This window comes from Carlito syrichta, unplaced genomic scaffold (genome assembly GCF_000164805.1).
Source record: "Carlito syrichta isolate Samal-C Ts95f unplaced genomic scaffold, Tarsius_syrichta-2.0.1 Scaffold307930, whole genome shotgun sequence".
Taxonomy (NCBI): domain Eukaryota; kingdom Metazoa; phylum Chordata; class Mammalia; order Primates; family Tarsiidae; genus Carlito; species Carlito syrichta.
The window spans coordinates 455357-476359 of NW_007252026.1; the positions used below are offsets into that span (position 1 = coordinate 455357).

At 48.1% G+C, this 21003-nt stretch overlaps 1 protein-coding gene across 1 annotated transcript in view; it reads left to right on the forward strand.

The window, feature by feature from the left end:
- SLC17A8 (solute carrier family 17 member 8) overlaps positions 1 to 21003 on the forward strand; it is a 50675-nt gene that overhangs the window by 8739 nt on the left and 20933 nt on the right. Inside the window, exons 2-5 of the mRNA XM_008064689.1 lie at positions 8893 to 9145; positions 16087 to 16205; positions 18227 to 18341; positions 20339 to 20426. Coding sequence (XP_008062880.1) covers positions 8893 to 9145; positions 16087 to 16205; positions 18227 to 18341; positions 20339 to 20426 — 575 coding nt within the window. The remainder of the gene's footprint in view (positions 1 to 8892; positions 9146 to 16086; positions 16206 to 18226; positions 18342 to 20338; positions 20427 to 21003) is intronic.

Consider the following 21003-nt stretch of genomic DNA (forward strand, 5'->3'; position numbering starts at 1 on the left):
GCGTGGTAGCGTGCGCCTGTAGTTCTGGCTACTTGGAAAGCTGAGGCGGAAGGATCACCGGAGCCCAGCAGGTTGAGGCTGCGGTGGCCCAGAGTGGCCACTGCATTCCAGTCTGGGCAACAGAGTGAGACTCCAAAAAAAAAAAAAAAAAAAAAAATAGGACTAGAAGGCAGCCCATTGAATTCTCAGTGATTCATCTCCATAATTGGCTCAAATTCAGCAGTGTGTATACCAGACATTAAAGAATGAAATAGGGCTGGGCTCGGTGGCTCAGCCTGTAATCTCAGCATTTTGGGAGGCTGAAGCAAGTGGATTGCCTAAGCCCGCAGGTTTGAGACTCTCCCAGGCAACTTGGTGAGACCTCATCTCTACAATAAAATAAAAAATAGCCGGGCATGGTAGCACACATCTGTAGTTCCAACTACTCGGAAGGCTGAGGCAGAAGGATCGCTGGAGCCCAGAAGGTCGATGCTGGGGTGGCCGTGAGCGTGCATGCCACTGCACTGAAGCCTGCACGAAGGAGTGAGACTCCAACTCACTCAAAAAAGAGAGAATGAAATAGGCCTGTACATTAGGTTTATTGAACAATGAAGGAAAGAGAGCATGTGGACCTGGATGAAAAAAAGAGTGGTCCTGTGGCCTTGAGCAGTCGCTCTTAGAGTGGATATCGTGACAGGAGCAGCCATGTGGGTCACACCTGTTAGATCACAGCCTGGCTTAGTGTTGATCCAAAGGGGAAGTTGCTGCTGGTCAAATCCACTCCAAAGCTATGCTCTGCACATTTACTGAGCCACAAGAAATCCTCAAGTTATTTTAACAAGTCATGCTGGCCACCCCACATCTCTGAGCGTAGGGCAATGACTGTTTTCCCACAATCGTATTTATGGTCATCAGTCTCCCCGTCACATCTCTGTTTTGCTTAAGCCTCCATCCAGCCTTTGCCAGCATGCTGCATCCTGTATCGTGAGACAATCCCCCTATGTTAGCTTCCTGGGGCTGCTGCAACCATATACCACCACCGGGGTGGCACATACCCCCGCACAGCTCTGGAGGCCAGAAGTCCAAAGTCCAGGTGCTGGCAGGGCCATGTTCTTTGGAGGTTCTGGGAAGAGCCCTCCTGGCCTCTCCCTAGCTGCTGTGGCCACATCCCTCCAGCTTCTGCCTGTTGTCCCATGGGCTTCTCCTCGGGTCTCTGCATCTCTGTGTTCACGTTCCCTCTTATAAGGATGGCGGTCATTAGACTGAGGTTCAGCCGAATCCAGTGTGGCCTCATCTTAACTTGCTTACATCTGCAAAGACCCCATTTCCAAGCAGGGTCAGCATCCCAGGTACTGGGGCTTAGGACTCGACATACCTGTTTTGGAGAACACAATGCAGCCCACCTCCCATGCTGACGACTCTCCCTTGTCTAATGTTATTACCCCACCCTGTTCGTTACACACGGCCATCAGGACTCATTCCCAGTGTCACTTTTCTGCTTCCCGACGCGATGTCAGTCAGATTCAGCAGACCCTACTCTTCTCCCAGAGTGGAGGTACGTTTTCTCACCTAAGTTTATTTTCTCCCTTTTCCCAACTTCCGTCAAATATTGTTACAACAGCCAAGTTCTCTAAGAGCTTTTTAAAGCCTGGTGCAGGGCCGTGGCCTCAACACCTTTGGAGTGAAGCCAGCGGCCCCACGTGTCTCAACACAAACATGCTTCATGCATGAACACACAGACACAGTCTCCACCTCTAGGAGGAACTTGTTGCTTCTTCTGTAGTTCTCAGTTGCCGCCAACAGGATCCACTTTAGCTGAAGTGGAACGAAATGGAGTCACGAATGCTGGGCAGTGCCCTGACTGCCCAGAAGGACCAGGTTTGAATGTCCTCCCTTCTGGGAAGACCAGCAGAAAGCAAACCCATAGCAAACCCATAGCTCTTCTAAATAGCTATTCTAAATAAGACTCCGCAGCTGTCACTGTTTCTAGGTAGTGGCAGACTCAGGACTTGGCCCACAGCAGTTGCAGAAACTCTGTTTCCTCTGCCACCATGCTGGTGACCGTGTCTACACTGTTCCCCACTGCATTCACTTCTCATTCTGTCCTCCTGTATCTAAACCTCTCTCAGGTGCTTCTGACGTAGCAGAGTCCACGTCTCATGCCCGCCCTACACCTGTAAGGGAGTCCAGGAATAGCCATCTTCTCTGCTGCTCAAGATTCAAAATACCAAGAAGTCGTTAACATATTATATGACACAAATAATACTTGTCTACCACATAGGTTTGCTCCCACTTTACTTTTTACTTTTCTGCTTTCGATAGAGATATGAGTACAAAGCATGTTTTTCCTTCTTCTTAAGTTCAACTATATGAAAAGCAGCAGTGCACATGTAATGTTAAACGGCCACTGAGCTCACGGTGGGGGTGACAATAGGCAGCGGTGGAGGCTGGAGTAAAGCCATCTGCAGCCATGACAGAATGTGGGCCTGATAATTCCAGGTCTTCACAGTGGTTCAAATAGACCTGGAATCCAAGGGCTTTTGTTTGCTTTTGGTTTTCGAGCAATTTCCTGATTTTTAAACTCTGGCAATTAGTCTGAAGTCTTAAAAAAAAATAAAAACCTGTCTACACACATCATGCCTTGTAAACAAAGCACGTCTATGGGCCAGATGTGACCATGGGACTGTCAGTTTGTCACTTGTGGCTTAGGCTTTTGGGATAAGAAAAGCCAAAGAGGCTGGTCTCGGTGGCTCAGTCTGTCATCCCAGCACTTTGCGAGGCTGAGGCGAGTGGATTGCCTGAGCCCGTGGGATCTAGACCAACCCAGGCAACTTGGCGAGACCTTGTCTCTACAACAAAAATAAAAAAAATTAGCCGGACATGGTAGCGCATGCCGTAGTTCCAGCTCCTTGGAAGGCTGTGGTGGAAGGATCGCCTGAGCCCAGCAGGGCGACGCTGGGATGGCCGTGAGCATACTACTGCACTCCAGCCTGGGCGATGGAGTGAGACTCCAGCTCAAAAAAAAAAAAAAAAGAAAGAAAGAAAAGTCAAAGAGACTCAGTTTTTCTACTTCCAGTCTAATCATCCCTGCTGAGGCCAGGAGTACTGACTCTGCTTATATGGGGGACAGGAAAGGGCAAAATTACTGGGGGAAAATGAAAACAGCCTGGGGTAACAGTTCACAATCCATGCAGCTGTGCTGGGTGTTAGGCAAACTTGGGTCCTGACTTGGTGAGCTTATAGTCTACTGGAAGGGGAAAATATAAATTAAAAAAAAATTACACAAATATGATGGGGGACCTCTGTTTATTTGTAAAACCAGGATTTATTTATAAAAACTTATGTATGTACTTAAACGCTCCCACACTGGGAAGGGACCCGAAGGGGTTGTCCTGTGTATTCATTCTTACATGTTTAAACTTCAGTCACCTTCAAAGTCCTCTCTGTTTGATGCAATACACCTATGAAGACGTTTTCTTCACTGCTCAAAACCGTTTTTGAACTCGTCCTTTTGATGCCTTTTAGTGCTTCTGCCAATTTTTTTTTTGAGTTGGAGTCTCACTCTGTCGCCCAGGTTGGAGTGCCGTGGCACACTCACAGCCACCCCAGAGGTGACCTGTTGGGCTCAGGCAATCCTGCCACCTCAGCTTTCCAAGTTGCCGGAACTACAGGTGTGTGCTACCACGCCTGGCTAATTTTTTATTTTTATTGTAGAGATGAGGTCTCGCCAAGTTGCCTGGACTGGTCTCAAGCCTCCCAAAGTGCTGGGATTACAGGCTGAGCCACCGAGCCCGGCCCATTTTTTGTTTCACCTCTTCCACATCTGCAAAACATTTCCCTTGGAGGACTTTTTTCATCTGGGGAAACAAAAAAAGTATCCAAAAAAGTCTCTCGGGATGCGATCGGGTAAATAGGGAGGGTGGGGCACAGGGGTCATGAAGTTTTTGGTCAGAAATTGCTGAACGCTCAGCACGGCGTGGGCAGGTGCATCGTCATGGTAGATGAACCAGTCACCTGTTTGCCACAGCTTGGGACGTTTCTTCCACAAATCCTGATGCAACCTTCTCAACACTTCCAGATAAAAACTTCGGTTGACCGTTTGAGCCACAGGAGCAAATTCTGAGTGTACTACAAGGGGCCCACCCTCCAAAAGATAATTCCAGTTTTTTGGGGGTCCCCTCACACATAGTTTATAAAAACCTCATGGGGTGCCTAGAGTGTCGGAATAGTCAATGTGCTTCCAGTTCCTTCCTTCTTCCGGTAGAATAGCAATTCAGCGGTTGTGTGAAAATCAATCTGAGGTCAATGTGACCCTTTCAGAAGGCAAATTCGAATATCGCATTAGTTTGCTGAGACTGCTGAACAAATTACCACAGACTGGGTGGCTAAACAACAGAAATTTATCTTCTCACGGTTCTGGAGACTGGCAGTCCGAGATTAAGGTGTTGTCAAGTGTTATTTCTCCTAAGGCCTCATCCTTGGCTTGGCGATAATCACCATCTTGCCATGTCCTCAGATGGCCTTTCCTCTGTGCATATGCACCCCTGGGGTCTCTGTGTGGCCAAATTTCTGCTTTTTTTTTTGGATAGGGTCTCGCTGTGTTGTCCAGGCTGGTGTGCAGTGGTGCAATTATAGCTCACTGCAGCCTCGAACTCTTGGGCTCAGTGGTCCTCCCACCTCAGCATCTTGAGTCCCAGGGACTACGGGTGTGTACCACTGTGCCTGATTCAAATTTCTTGTAAGGACATTAGTCGTATTAGATAAGGACGTACCCACAGGCCTCGTTTAACCTTAATTACTCTTCAAACTCCGTATCTCCAATCTCAGTCACGTTCTGAGGTTCTAGGAGTTAAGACTTCCGCATATAAATTTGGGGGGACACATTTCAGCTCATAACCAAAATCATAAGTGAGTGAGCAAGCGGGACTGGGGCATCCGATCGCTGCCTGTGTGGGAGGAGGAAGAGGCCTAGGGAAGAAGGCTTAGACCACGACGGTGCTGGGTGTTTTGGCTCCATCGCTGGTCAGGGGAGCCGCCTCCCTCCTGTCCCCATGTCCAGGTGCCCACGTCCTACTGGGGTTACAGCAGCGGCTGGACTGTCTTCACCCGAGCTCCACAGAGGCCCTCAGCACCTGAAACGATCAGCTTTCACGACTTCAGCCAAAGCCTCTGCTCGAATAGAGAGGCCAGGTATATGGCAGGCCTCGATTTCATTCACAGCCATGGTAATAGTACTTGCCAATATTATGATAAAGCTCTTTATGGGCCAGGACCAACTCTCTGGCACTGACATGCATGCCATGACATAGCCCTATGAGGCTATTACTATGTAAGACACCCTTAGAGCCTGTGACGGGCTGAGCCACGTATCCCCCAAGTTCATATGTTGAAGTTCTCACTCTCAGTGCCTCAAACCGTGTTTGGTACTAAGGTCTGTCACGAGGTAATTAAGGCTAAATGAGACCTCTATGGTGGGCCCTAATCTGGTATTACTGGTGTCCTCATAAGAAGAAAAAAATGTGGACACAGAGGTTCATGGAAGGAAGACCATGAAGAAACAGGCGAAAGACACCATCCGCAGGCCAAGAAGAGCGGCCTTGGGAGCGGCCAAGGCCCGCCGAAGCCTTGACCAGGACTGCTGGCTTCAGTGCCATGGGAAAGGAAACGTGTGTCATCCAAGCCCCCTGGTCAGCAGGACTTCACCACAGTTGCCTGGTGGCTCACAGAATGACACCATGGCTGAGAAGGGTCAAGCAACAGGCAGCGTCACAAAACTGGCACGGGAGGGCCAGTGCTGGGCTGCTCTCAGGCTCTAACTGTCCTCTGCTGGGCTGACATAGCTGGGGGAGGACTGCCAAGTAACAGATGCCATGCCAGAGTGGCTCAGGACAACCGCTGAGACAGAGCACTGCCCGGCATGGGGCAACACACGACAGGGCCCGGAATACCCAGCCAGTGAGAATAAGGTCTCCCTCTCACCTCTGCCCATTCACACTGTGTGATCCTGGCCAGCCCGCTCCTGCTTTCTGAACTACAGCTATATTTTATGTCAGATGGGAGTATCGGGTCCTCTGTGCTGCACTGAGTGGTATTCATGATCAAACAAGATGATTTTATGCGCGTGTGTTGAGAGAGAAGGGTAGAGGAAAGGAACCGTATTCGCGTCCTTCAAGTATCACTGTGGTTGGTGTACGTTGTCCTTGTTTTAGCAAATACTCTTCATACTATTATCACGACATGCCAATATTGGGGCGTCAGTTTGCTGGGCTTTTTAAATCAGATGCTCAGTCTAGCATCGTGGACTCCTGCGAGGATCTTGAGGATTAACATAGTGAAAATGGCTGGTGCCTACTGAGTTCTTTTTTTAATTTTTAAAAAATTTTCTATTTTATTTTATTTTATTTTTTTGAGTTGGAGTCTCACTCTGTCGCCCAGACTGGAGTGCAGTGGCCGCTCCCGGCCACCGCAGCCTCGACCTGCTGGGCTCTGGTGATCCTTCCGCCTCAGCCTTCCAAGTAGCCGGAATTACAGGCATGTGCTACCATGCCCGGCTGATCTTTTTTTGATTTATTGTAGAGATGAGGTCTCGCTGCCTAGGCGGGTCTCAAACCCGCGGGTCAGGTGATCCACTCACCTCAGCCTCCCAAAGGCATGGGATTACAGGCTGAGTCACCAAGTCCGGCTTTATTTTGCATTTTAATGTGGGAGAGATAAAAGCTTATCTGTAGACAACAGGGATACGCTGATGGAGAGGAGATAAGAACAGGTAGAACAGGGATGGGGAATTCTGGACGATATCCGTGAGTCAGGAGAGAGGGTGAGACCTGGTGTCCAGGGAGGGCACTTCTTATGCTTAGCTAGAGTGCAGACGACTAGAAGGAGACGACAATCTGCCTGGATGTGGGCTGGCAGGGGTGGCAGTGGAGGACTGGGGGCCTGGAGCTCCCCTCAGACCACTCGAAGGTTCTGGCACTCACCGAGCTTCCATCTGAGCCCACGAGCAAACCGAAGCTCCCTTCCTGTGTGCTTCCATGGCCCGCCACCGTGAAGCCAACAAAACCTGCAGTGCCCAGTCCTGCCCCTGCTCATGTGTCTTTGTTCCTGCCTGTCTGAGTGCTGGAGGGGAGGGGGGCAGAGGATGTGTCACCCCTGCTGTTGCTCCCCAACGCTGAGCACCGACCTTAGACGCAGTCAGCACACAATACAAATCGGATGAACTGAGTTGCTTCCAGTAGACTCATTTCTCTGCACTTGGGCTTGAAGCTCGATTTTGTGTGAGTCCATCGTCTTCTGTATAGATCGGTGGACAGATGATTTGTCTCACACAGGCAGGGTGTGGTGGCTCACACCTGTTATCCCAGCATTTTGGGAGGCTGATTTGTATTTTGATTAAACCATTCTGTGAGCCGTTGTATCAGCTATTTATTGTTGAACTTAATGTCTTCGAAGACTTGCAAGCTTTGCTCATTTTTACAAAGACTTGGTCCTTCCTTGGGTCACAGAAACATCCCAGCAAGGTTATAATAGGTGAGAGGATGGAGCCCCTGCTATCATTGAGAAACAGTGTTCAGGGTGCCGATCACTTCTTTTCTCAAAAAAAGGAGTAAATTCACCGTAATAGGCATGTCATAACTGGAATCCCTAGATGTCAGTGAAAAATGCTACTATTTGGGTAAAAGGTGCCCAAGGAACATCTCCTTAGAAGAACTGTCTATGGAAGAAAGGCTACACTACCAGCTGGGTGTGTACCTGATGGAAAATGCATTTTTCTTCCACCATCACTTGGTATTTTATTAAGACTTAGAAAAAGAGGAAGAAACTAAAGAATCTGCAAATGGACTCATTTACTCCTGTACATCTTTTTGCAAGCTTCAAGTGACACTAAAATTCAGGTCAAGTTTAATAGTTAGCTGGGTCATGGAAGGTAGATAAGATCCACCAATAATACTCTTTCAGCAGGAAATATAATACACCATATTGGTAAGGACATCATAGACCCTGGGCTCAGGTTCATATCCCGCCCAAAATGACTCAGTTTTCTCATCTATATAATGGCATGATAATGCTACTGCATGGGTTGTGAAGAGACTTAAATGATTTAATGCCTACACAAGTCCCACACATGCAGGGTGTGGTGGCTCACACCTGTTATCCCAGCATTTTGGGAGACTGAGGAAGGAGGATCCCTTGAGTCTAGGAGTTTGAGACCAGCCTGGACAATATAGTGAGACCGGGTCTCCACAAAAAATAGAAAACTTAGCCAGGCATGGTGGTGCATGCCTATCGTCCCAGCTACTCAGAAGGCTGAGGTAGGAGGATCTCCTGAGCCCAGGAAATTGAGGTGGTGATCGGCATTCCAGCCGGTGACAGAGACTCTGACTCAAAACAACAACAACAAAAACCCACACAATATCCAGAACCTCAGTAGTTTAAGCCATTGTAATTTGCTTTAATGATAATAACTTTAGAAATACTAGCTGCGCCCGGGCTTAGTGGCTCAGCCTGTAATCCCAGCTCTTTGGGAAGCCGAGGTGAGTGGATTGCCTGAGCCTGCAGGTTTGAGACTGGCCCAGGCAACTTGGAGAGACCTCGCCTCTACAATAAATAAAAAATTAGCCGGGCACGGTAGTGCGCACCTGTAGTTCTGGCTACTTGGAAGGCTGAGGCAGAAGGATCACCTGAGCCCAGCAGGTCGATGCTGAGGTGGCCGTGAGCGTGCCACTGCACTCCAGCCTGGGCAACAGAGTGAGACTCCAACTCAACAAAAACAAAACAAAAAACTAACTGCGTTCCGCTTTGGGTTTCTTTTTCTTTCTTTTTTGATCTTGGCACATATTTCCTTTTTTGCCTAGTACACTTTCTTTCCCCCCTACTCCTGGCTTTTATTTTCTGCTCATTCTTTTTCCCGTGCAGAAAAATCGATGGTACCCACGAGGACGAAGACAGCCTTGAGCTGAACGAGGAAGGCAGGCCGGTGCCCACGCCCAGGCCCGGCCCCCCGCGCTGCAGCTGCCACTGCTGTGGTCTCCCCAAGCGCTACATCATTGCCATCATGAGCGGGCTGGGATTCTGCATTTCCTTCGGGATTCGGTGCAACCTTGGCGTTGCCATCGTGGAAATGGTCAACAACAGCACTGTGTATGTGGATGGAAAACCAGAAATTCAGGTGGGTGTCAATCTACCGCTGTCTGTCGATGCTCTGCTCTGTGAAAACATCACTGCAGTTCATTCAGAGATGTGACAAAAAATGCAAATGGCTACTATGTGCTGGGCACTGTGCAGAGTGAGGGGACAGAGCGGCGAACACCCCGGGGGTGGGTTCTTGTCCTCGTGGAGACAAGTGAGCGGTGACAACCTGGGGCTGGAACGACATAGGGTGCTTGGACCTGTATAGAGGGGGCCAGCCCAGACTTGAATGTCACGCAAACATGCCCAGAGAAAGTGATGGCTGGACTTGACAAAGGGGCTTTTGCTGGGGTGGAGAGAAGAATGTTTGAAGAAAAAGAAACATCATGTGTGAAGGACTGTGGGTGTGGCGGGGAGAGAGAGAGGCAGAGAGGGAGGGAGGAAGGGGAGAGGGGAATGGGGGAGGGAGACAAGGAGAGGAAGGGAGAGAAAGGGGGTATTTTAGGAACTAAGCCAGGGTCCCTTCACCTTTTCTGTGTCATGGACCCCTTTGGCAACGTGGTGATGGTCTGTGAACCTTTGTCAAGATAATGTTTTAAACTCTTTTTCAAACATAGTTTTTTTTCAGCTGGGCAGGGTGGCTCATGCTTATAATCCCAGCACTTTGGGAGACCAAGGCAGGAGGATTGCTTGAGGCCAGGAGTTCAAGACCAGCCTGGACAACATAGCAAGACCTCATCTCTACAACAACAACAAGAATGAAAAAGAAAAGAAAAAAAAAATTAGCCGGGTGTGGTGGCACGCATCTGAGTTCCAGCTACTCAGGAATACTCAGAAGGCTATGGTCGAGGCTGCAGTGATCTGTGATTGTGCCACTGCACTGCAGCCTGGGTGACAGAGCCAGAGCCTATATCTTAAAAAAAAAAGTCTTTTCTTTATTATCAAAGTGAACCTCAGAATTATTTTAAAGGATGAGAAAGAAAGCCAACTATATTCAGATATAGATATCAAAATATTTAAAAATCATATTTGTGATATGGAAAGGTGAACTTTTTTATGAACACTTAAGAAGACATAGTCTAGCCCTGAGTTTATAATCAACATGATCTGGAGGGTGACTGACGTGTCAGCAATCGTTTGAGACAGTGGCAATGGCTGTAACAGGATTTGAGCCTGTTTGCGATTTCCACAGCGACAGTCACAGGTACCGGTGACACAACGCAGGGACTGACCATTGTTGCTTGCACTCACAATTGCAGAAAATGCTAGACTGCCGTGAACAGTGAAAATAAGGAGCTCCAAGCTCACAGATGCACAAGGTTCCGTCGGTTGGGAGGGAGGTCTCTCCTGCACCGTCAGCAGGCAGCAGGTCAGGTGAGGAAACCCTGTGGGAGTCACGGCTGGGCTGTGAGCTGCAGGTGATCCAGTCGGGGCTCTGGAAGGAGGGCCACGCACCGTGAGGAGAAGTGGAGGCCACAGGAGGCCCAGCTCGGTGGCTACTGTCCTCATGAATGAGCAGACGCCAATGTGACTTTTAAATAGCACTGTTTCAGGAATCACAGGAAGGATAAAATCTGTTTTGTTTTCTTTTTGAGTCGAAGTCTCATTCTGTTGCCCGGGCTGGAGTGCAGTGACACGACTCTGGCTCACTGCAGCCTCAACCTCCTGCGTAGCTGGAACTACAGGCACGTGCCACCACACAGCTAATTTTTTTATTTTTTTCTAAAGACAAGGTCTTGCTATGTTGCCCAGGCTGGTCTCGAATTCCTAGGCTCAAGCAATCCTCCCGCCCTGGCCTCCCAAGCTACTGAGCCACTGCGCCCAGCCTGGTTTGTTTCTTAGATGATAGACCTGGAGATGTACTAAGGTTATGAGGGAGAAGAAACATCCCCCCAAAAAGCAGGCCCAGTGGACCCTCCATTAGTGCATGCTTCATTGAAGTGGACACACACACTGGAAGGCCTCACATGGAAACCTCATTTGTAGAGAGGCATTTGTCAGTTCTCTGGTCCCTGCCCATACTGAAAGAAGCACTTGGATTTGAGTCTTCTAGACTGGGGCCTGGGAAATCCCTGCTCTCAGGCTGTGCCATGCGGAAGGTGTGGCCACCACAGACCCTGCACCGTGCTGTGTCCTCTGAGGTCCTCTGGGAGGGGCATGGGATGCAGCGTGGCTTGGACTGACTTGATCACAGAATGCTTTCTTTCACGCCCCATCTGTTGGCATCATCTGTACTGTCCCTTGCCAAGCACTGCTTTGGGAAAATTTGATTTCAGTCCGCCAGAAAAGAAGTCATTGGTTGGCCTGCAAGCTAATTTTTTTTTAATAAAGAGATTATTTTGCCAGAGGAAGATAGCACCATGGAGACCCTTCTAACTGGTTTTTTTTTTATGCCACAGCAGAATCTGTCCCAGAAGCATATCCTGTCCTGGAGGGTGGGGAATAGAGGTAGAGGGGCACAGCGGCTTACTATGCATTTTAGAAATAAAGAATGATGCATATTAGCGAGGTTTCAGATGTGTATCACATGCTTTCTTTCAGCCTTTTGTGAGCAAGGCCAGATAATTAAACCTGTCGGCTGAGGCCCAGATTAAAAATGAGTTGCTGCTTTGCATTTGTTTGGTGCCTGAAAAGATAGGCCTAGGTCCACAGAGTCTGCAGTGAGGCATATGGGAGAGACATTTTGATAAACCTAAGAAATAAGCCGTGTAAGCACTCCCGTTTCTGGGGTTTGCGCTCTGGAGTCATAGAGGAACTGATTAAGATCTAAGATGCTCTCTACATCATTTTCTCTGGCCTCTGGAGGAGGGGGTTGGTACCAGAATCTCTAGCACAACTGCGATTTATAGCTTTCCTCTCTGGTCCCAACAGAATAAAGCTTACATTTCAACTGAACGTGTGCAAACAGATGACAAGATTCCACTAATTTTCTTAAGAAAGGTTCTAAATAGCTGGTATTTTTGTTTGGTTGTGTTTTTTGTTTTGTTTTGTTTTGTGGGGGAAAACTAGATATTTTGCACTGAGAAATCTTTAACTCTTGATTTCAGAAGAGGAGAGAAGTAAGCAATATAAATAAGTAGATCTTTCCATCGCCTGAGACCAGCAGGTCGAGGCCGCGGTGGCCGTGAGTGTGCCACTGGCACTCCAGCCTGGGTGACAGAGTGAGACTCCAACTCAAAAAAAAAAAAAAGTAGATCTTTCAATATGTGGCATGCGTTCTCCAAGTGGCATGAAGGGTGATTATATCTAAGATGTGGGTAGTCATTTTTTAGTTTAGCAGTTATGAGTTAAAAACATGTGAGACACGGAACAGTATCTGGCATATGGTAAGAAAAATACAAAGGCTGAAGTCTGAGAAACCTTGCGATTTTGTTCTGTCTCTCAGGAAAAGTCCAAAGTCCTTCCATGGACTGTGGGCCTTGCAGGGTGAAGAGGATGGGCTTTGGAACTGGCCAGACCTGATCCAAACTCGCCTCTGCTGCTTATCAGCCGGAGGGCCTTGAGCCAGGTGCCCAGGTCAAGGCTGCTGGTGGCAGAAAAGAGTTGTGCCGTGACACTCAGAGGGTGAGGGGGTTATCTCAGGCTGTCGAGGGAGTTTGGAAACCACCCACCAACCACAGGTCTGTGGAGTGCGCCTGTGGGGTCTGTGCCCTGGACATGGGAGCAGCTGGAGGCAGAACTGAACCCAGGCTGGACTTCACTATGGAGAGGAGAAGCCGTGATTCTCTCCGAGGCCAAGGTCACAGCACAGGCCAGCGGGGGAGTGCAGAGCAGAGCTCCTCCTCACAGAGCCCACCGTCCTCTGCCAAGGGCTCCAGCTGCTCACCCCACAAGGGCTTGTCTGCTTCTCTCTGAGCGGCTCCACTTTCCTGCGTCTCTTCATGGCCTGCTTCCTCTTCCATGGCTTCTCACTGCTTCCAAAACTGCAGCTCTCGGAGGCTTTGCCTCACCAGGGAGCTGGTCTGCTTGGCCCTGACTCCATGACTTTGTGGGACTAGTTTCAAGGGTCCACTACTGTCTCACCAGAATCTCTGAGTTTGGGTTGCTCTATGTGTGTGTGTGTGTGTGTGTGTGTGTGTGTGTGTGTGTGTGTGTGTGTGAGAGAGAGAGAGAGAGAGAGAGAGACAGAGAGACAGAGAGACAGAGGGAGAGGCTACCTGGCTGAATCTAGCCTACGGCTTAGCTCTTTCTAACCAGGTGTCCAGGTGTCCAGTCAGCTATGGTGGCTGCAAGGGAGAATTTGAAGGAAGCGTGAGCAGAGCTGAGCCGACATTTCTAGCAATTCTTTGCTAACCCTCATTGCACTTATTGTAAAATGGGAATAAAAGCATTGCTTTGAAGATCAGGTGAGATATTAGTTTCCTAAGGCTGCCGTAACAAATTATCATACTCTTGATGACTTATAGCAATGGACATTTATTCTTTCATTTGTGGAGACCAGAAGGCCTTGCACTCTCTTCAGCGGGGAGTCCCTCCCTGGCTCATCTGGCTTCTGGTGCTCCAGGAGTCCCTTGGCTCGTGACAGCATCACTCTTGTTTCTGCCCCCTCTCCGTGTGGCCTTCTCTCTGTCTTACCACCCCATTTGTTTTCTCTTCTAAGGACACTTTTCACTGGATTTAGGGCTGGATAATCCAGGAGTCCTCATTTCAAGATCTCTGCTGTTTTCACATCAGTAAAGACCCATTTTGCAGATAAGTAGCATTTACCGGATCAGGGATTCGATGTGATGTCTTTTGCGGGCCGTTTTTGGCCTATTACAACACCTGACACAGTGTTTGCATATTATGGTCATGGCTTATACCTAGGGCCATTATGATTTTTTTCCCTGTATTTTTGGTTTTTAAAATTTTGATCGGATAAAGATGCTTGTCATGAAAGCCACTCCCTTAATAACCGTCTCAGTACACAACACATTATTATTGACCATAGATACTCCATTGGACAGCAGGTCTCTACTGCTTATCCATGGTTTTTGCTTACAATCTTATGGCCATTGACTAGTAACTTCCTGCCTCCCCATCCCTTCAGCCCCTGGCAACCGTCGTTTTGCTCTTTGATCCTATGAGGTGGACTATTTTAGACACTCCTTGTAATTGGGGTCATGTGCATTTGTCTTTCTGAGGCTGGCTTCTTTCCCTGAGCGTGATGTCCCTGAGCGTGTTACACATGCAGAAGTTCACTCTTTTTAAAGACGGAGTAGTACTCCATCGAATGTATGTGCCATGATTTCTTTATCTACCCATCAGTTGGTGGACATGCAGGTGTTTCCACATCTTGGCTATTGTGTATAATGTTTCAGTGGAAAAGGAGGTGCCACTACCTCTCAAGACCCTGACTTCAGTTCTTTTGATCAATGCCCAGAAGTCATATGCTTGCCGACATAAAAGTTTGGAGGCAACTTTTTGTCTTGCCCACTTCCTTCTTTTAGGATTTACTCAAAAACCACCTTCTCAGTGAAGCCTTTCTGGTCATTCTATCGACAGTTTTTCCTCACCTCCTCCCTACCCAACACTTCATATCCCTTCCCCTGCTTTGTTTTTGTTCTCATCACTGGACATCATCCAACCCAGTATGCACTTGCTTGTGTCTGCTATCTTCACTGGCATCTCCACGGGCAGGAGTTACTGTAGTGGTTCAAGGTCATGTCCCCAGTGCCTAGATCAAGGTGTGGCACATATTAGGCAAACAATACAAATGTGGCAAGCTGCTTCCAGTGAGTGATCGTTAGTTCCTTTTTACCCTTGAGTTTCAACTTGCTAGTCCGTAACATGAGAAAGAGTGGTGAGTACAGGCCGATGTTACATGTACTGTGATCGCCTTGAGGGTAAAGACTGGTCTTGGTTGGGTTTGAATTTACATGCCCAACCTCTGACCTGGCACTAAGATGGCTTCAGGTGAATGTCTAACAAATGGGCAAATAGACACATCAACTTGTGACGGGAAAACAAACTCTGATGAAGGTTTACAAAACGTGGTATGCTGATAATCAGGGACCCTTTTACTCCATACTTCTGTTTTGACATCAATGCTTTACAAAGCTACTCAGTTTTTCATTCATTCAGCAAATATTTACGTGTACCTCTGAGTTCCCGGGTGTTTGTGTTAGGTACTAAGACCATGAGTCAAACAGGACGTGGCTGTTCTCTTATAGCTTCTTGCCACCCTGTGTGGAACATGGAGACATGGACACGTGGACATCCATTCACTGAGAACAGCACAGTGTAAGCATCGTGGCTGTAAGACAGGTCTGTGGGACAAGCCCAGGAAAGGTGACCAACTCAACCTGGCGCGTCAGGAAGCTTCCTCAGAGGAAGTAGTGTTTGCAATGAGTCCGAAAAGAATGAGTTACTTTGCCAGGAGAACAAAGTGAGAAAAGGGATTCAGCGATCTGAGAGTTGTGGAAGGTGGTGTTGCTGCCTTTGCCACCAGCAAGATAGCAGTCATGACTGCTCACGGGTACGAGTCCACGCTGTGCCCCAGGCACTGTCCTGTTCCGTGATGAGTGGAGTCTCCTCAGCAGAGGGATAACCCGCTGGAAATATCCATGGCATTTGTCTCCACACATCCCATGGGAATGTGGAATGGGTCTTAATATCCTCATTAAGAAAGGAGACTTCAGACTCCGGTTCCCTTTGGAATCTCACTAAACTGGTATCGAATAACCTCGTAAATTATGTATTTTGTGTTTTCTTCACAAGACATTTTGTTTTCCCTGTTCCCCTTAGCACCCATCACTATTTGGTGTACCAAATATGCACACACACATGCTTTCCCCTTCCTCTCACTAGAAGGCGAGATGCACAAGAGAAGGGTTGTTCTGTTCACTGCTGTATCTCAAGTATGCAAGATGCTTCTGCAAACAGTTGCTGAATAAAGGAAGGAGAGAAGCAGCCCCTGGGGTTATGGTGTAGGATCATCGCTGGGAAGTGGCATCCAGTGTCTGCTGACAGAAATAACTGTATCTGCTTTCTTGTTTCCAGACAGCACAGTTTAACTGGGACCCAGAGACTGTAGGCCTTATCCACGGATCCTTTTTCTGGGGTTATATTGTGACACAAATTCCAGGTGGTTTCATCTCGAACAAGTTTGCTGCTAACAGGTAAGACAAACCGATGTCGCATGTGTGCTGCACAGGTTATGCCGCGGTTGTGTGCCTTATGAAACCTGTCTGGTCAGTTCTCATCTTGGGGGTACAGAATGGAAATCAGGAGCCACCCCCATAGATGCGCTTCATGGAGACCGATCCCCGATGATCCTGTTTTTTTTTACCTTGCAACTCCTTAAGTGACGTTGGGGTAGAAAGAGCACTGGACTCTGAGTCAAGAGCAATAGCTTCTGGCCCCTGACTGACTCACGGGACGACCTCTTTCCTGAGCCACTTTCCTGCCCTTTCTGGGCCTCAGTTTCTCATCAGCGAAATGGACTAAATTGTGCTTTGGTTGCCTTTGCCCAGTGGCATTCTGTAATTTATATACTCGAGTTAATATCGCACAGTACCACAGAGGTTTTGTCACGTGAGTAGGAGGCTTGCTTTAGTCTAATGCCCTTGAGACTCTACGGCTGGCACTGGAGTAATTAAGTGTCCAGGAACAGAATGACTGGTCTCAGGAAGCAGTGAGCTCTCTGTCACTAGAGGTGTTCAAGCTAAAGAGGATGACCACTTGGGGGAGATATTGTAGAGCCTGTCACATACTAGAAAAGGTCCCTTCCAATTGTACTTCCACACGACTTTACAGAAACGAGTTACATGAAGTGCATTACAATTCACAAGGCGTTTTTTTCAAATTGCAAAACACAACTCATGAGATGGTTGTGAAATCTATAGTGATCTATGGATGAGCATTTTTTTTAAAAGAAAGAGAAACATGATAATCAAATAGAATAAAACAGAAAATATCTGAATATTAGTTTTAAAACTTGTTTCAGTTATATTTGTGTGTATGCGCATGGACTGGATTGCAATATAAAATATATTTTGTTCATGGGTCAAGGTTAGAAAAGTTTGAAAGCTACTACCCTCAGACTTAAATATAGCATTTAGATTTCCATAAATAACCGTATCCATTCACATTCTTATAACCGTATCCATTCGTATAACCGTATCCATTCACATTCTTGTCTAATTTGTGTCTTTTATTTATTGCTACTTGCCTACTATATTCTTTTAAGAAAGAGATAAAATATTGGCTGCTGTGGTCTCCTTGGTTACTGCTTACACCTCTGGCCTAAAAGGAAATTGCACATAATCTGACTTCCCAGCACAAGCAAAGAGCTGAAGCATGATTAATAGTGTGAGAAGGGAAGAAAGTGCTGCCTGCTCTGCTCTTGGGACACCTGGAGGTGGAGGCTAAGAGGTCCACACACTGTTGTATGCTTGGTTGGTCCCAGGACATGCTTCCTGTGTGGCCAGTATTTCCTTCTGGTAAACTGAGGGCAGCTCTGGGAAGCAGGAGATACAACCTCAAACATGCAGAGGGTCACGGTCAGAAGGGGTCAGCAAGGGGGAACCAGGCAGGATGGAAGGCCTCCAGCATGCACACCTCAACCTGGTCAGTTGTCAGCGTTCCAGGTTATCATTCTGGCAGAACATCCCTATGTTGCCAAAAACATGTCCCTAATTGGTCCAGGGACTGGAGCTTGGGACTCATAGCTATACAGAGTGTAGCTTGGGGTGCACCAGACCCTCACACATCTCTTTCCTGGAATTAATTTATGTCAATTTCCACTTTTCTTTTTTTTTTTGAATTGGAATCTCACTCTGACGCCCAGACTGGAGTGCAGTGGCACACTCCCGGCCACCGCAGCCTCGACCTGCTGGGCTCCAGCGATCCTTCCTCCTCAGCCTTCCAAGTAGCTGGAACTACAGGCGCACGCGACCATGCCTGGCTAATTTTTGATTTATTGTGGAGACGAGGTCTCGCCAAGTGGCCCAGGCGGGTTTCGAACCCGGGGGCTCAGGCAATCCGCTCGCCTCGGCCTCCCAAAGCACTGGGATGACAGGCTGAGCCACGGAGCCCATCCAGTTTCCACTTTTCATGAGCTGTGAGGTTCCTTTTCAGTGTTTAATGAAGTGTACGCCACCCGGGACCTTCCCCGGTAACACAGTGCTTTGTCCTGCAGGGTCTTCGGAGCTGCCATCTTCTTAACGTCCACTTTGAACATGCTCATTCCTGCTGCAGCCAGAGTGCATTATGGATGTGTCATGTGTGTCCGGATTTTGCAGGGTCTGGTGGAGGTAGGAACACTTTCCTCACAGTGTTTGGTGCTACTGGAGACAGCATAGTCTTTTAGAAAACTCAGCTTTGAAGAAAGCCTTTTACTTGGTTCTCCAACATCTTCTATCAGTGCTGCTGTCTCAGCTCTCCGGCTATGCCTATAATGACAAGTGCTTTCATTAAAATGCCATGTGTGATTTTACACTGGTGCCCAATCAAGAACCTCTCCCTGGCGATCTTCAAGATCATAGAATCCAACCCCTTTCATTTTAATAGACGATGAAACTGAAGCCCAAACCTTCTGCTCACAGGACAGGGGCTCTCTCCACTAGAGCAATTTAATGGACTTATCAATAAATCTATAACTTTCCAGGGGTGTAGTCTGATGCAGAACCTTAGCCATGAAGGAACCAGAAGGCCAACATTCTGGTCACTGCTGGCCTGTGGTCTCTGCTGCAGTCGCTTGGCGCTGTGTCGAGCATGGGAGCAGAGGCACGTGGTTGGGTTCCAATAACATTGTTGAAAACTACAACTTAAATGTCATGTAATTTTTGTGTGCCATGAAATGTTATTCTTACTTTTTCCCCCTCATCACTTAAAAATGTCAAACACTCTTAGTTTGCGGATTCCACAAAACAGATGGCACACCAAGCTGGCCATCCTCCAGCCTGAAGGAAAGGCGTCCCCCAGGCCCGGTCACCCACCTCTCATCTTCACACTTAGCCATGCCAACGGGCAGCTGGTACTGGCGTCTGCCTATTGTTTTCCCTAAATCAATCATTTAGAGCAAAAACCAAAACCCCTTATTCTCAGCTAAGTGTCTTGGAAATCATGGGTTTGATGTGCTAGTTACATTTTTTTTTTGAGTTGGAGTCTCACTCTGTCGCCCAGGTTGGAGTGCAGTGGCCGCTCCCGGCCACCACAGCCTCGACCTGCTGGGCTCCGACCATCCTTCCGCCTCAGCCTTCCAAGTAGCCGCAAGTAGCTGGAACTACAGGCGCGCGCTACCACGCCCAGCTAATTTTTGTAGAGATGAGGTCTCACCAAGTTGCCCAGGGGGGTCTCAAACCCACGATCTCAGGCCATCCACTCACCTCAGCCTCCCAAGGCGCGGGATTACAGGCTGAGCCACCGAGCCCGGCTTACATTTTTTTCAAAGCATACTGGAATATATAAATAAAACAATGACAATTAAGCCTGTAGGTTGTATAGCGCCTCCAATCCAACCATAGCTACACTAGACAAACGCACACCTCATGCTGGAAATACTGGTGTGGTGGAAAAATGTGATGTTGGCAGCCATGAAGACTGAGCTTTGGTCACTTGATGGCTCTGAGCCTCAGGCCCCATGTCTTGAAATGAGAGGATGGACCGGCCGATTGTGGAAGTCCCTTCCTACGCTGGTGTTCTACAATAGTGTAAACATTGTAGTGTAAACATAAATACCTTTTCCTCATCCCCACCACACTTACCTTCGAACTGCCCTTGAATTTCAGCATCTGTGCTGTATGTCAGAATAGCTCAGTCATGTTCTTCGGTGTCTATCTTAGTCTGTTTGGGCTTCTAAGAACAGAGTATCATAAACTGGGTGGCTTATAAGCAACAGAAATGTATTTCTCACAGTTCTGGAGACTGAGAAGCTTGAGATGAGGGCGCTGGCAGAGGCGGTGTCTGGTGAGGGCCGCCTCCTGGTTCATAGGAGATCACTTTCTCTTTGTCCTCATGTGGGGGAAGGGCCGAGAGAGCTCTCTGGGGTCTCTTTTATGGGGGTTCTCACCCTGTTCATGAGGGTTTCACCCTCCTGACCTCATCACCTCCCAGAGGTCCATCTCCAAATACCACTATGCTGGGAATTAGGTTTTAATGTAGGAATTGGAGACACACACATTCCCTCTGCAGCAGTGTCTATGAATTGGGCTTTTATCCTGTAGCCTGTATCAAGAAGTAGCATCCATGTTTTAAACCCAAGCAGCAGTGCGAGTCAAATCAAATAATCTATTTCCAACCCCTCTGCCAGGGTGTGACTTACCCAGCCTGCCACGGGATGTGGAGTAAGTGGGCGCCCCCGCTGGAGAGAAGCCGGCTGGCCACGACTTCTTTTTGTGGTGAGTGGGATCGAATCTCAGCAAGTGTCACTTAGGAATGCTTTTGTGGCTTCGAGGGACTGAAAACTCTACTAAGGCCCTTAAGACACGTCAAAAAGAGTCTATTTTTTTTTTTCTTTTCGTATGACAGAGTTCCAAAGGTGAGTGGTTGCCGGTGTTGGTTCCGCAGTTCAAAAATCCCACCCCCCCCAGGGCACAGGCGTGCTGTGACTTTCTGTCTTGCTGTCTCAGAGTACTGGTTTTTTACTCCCATGTGTCCCTTGCATCTGTCCCTTGCATCAGGAAAACAAAACTTTCCCAACGTTCCCTACTAAGCAGCCAATAAATATCCTCGGCCCTCACTGTGTCATGTGATTTATTTGAAGCAGGGGAAGCTGGGAGAGCAGGTGCCAACTCTTCCACCCCTGTGGTAGGTAAAAGGGAAGAGGGAGAGGGTGGGAGTGACTGTGGATTAGTCAATGGATGGCCTGGGTTGTGGGTGGAAGTGCCAGAGAGGGGTCTGCAACCCTCTTCCTCCTTTCTCTTTTTTTTTTTTTGAGTTGGAGTCTCACTCTGTTGCCCAGACTGGAGTGCAGTG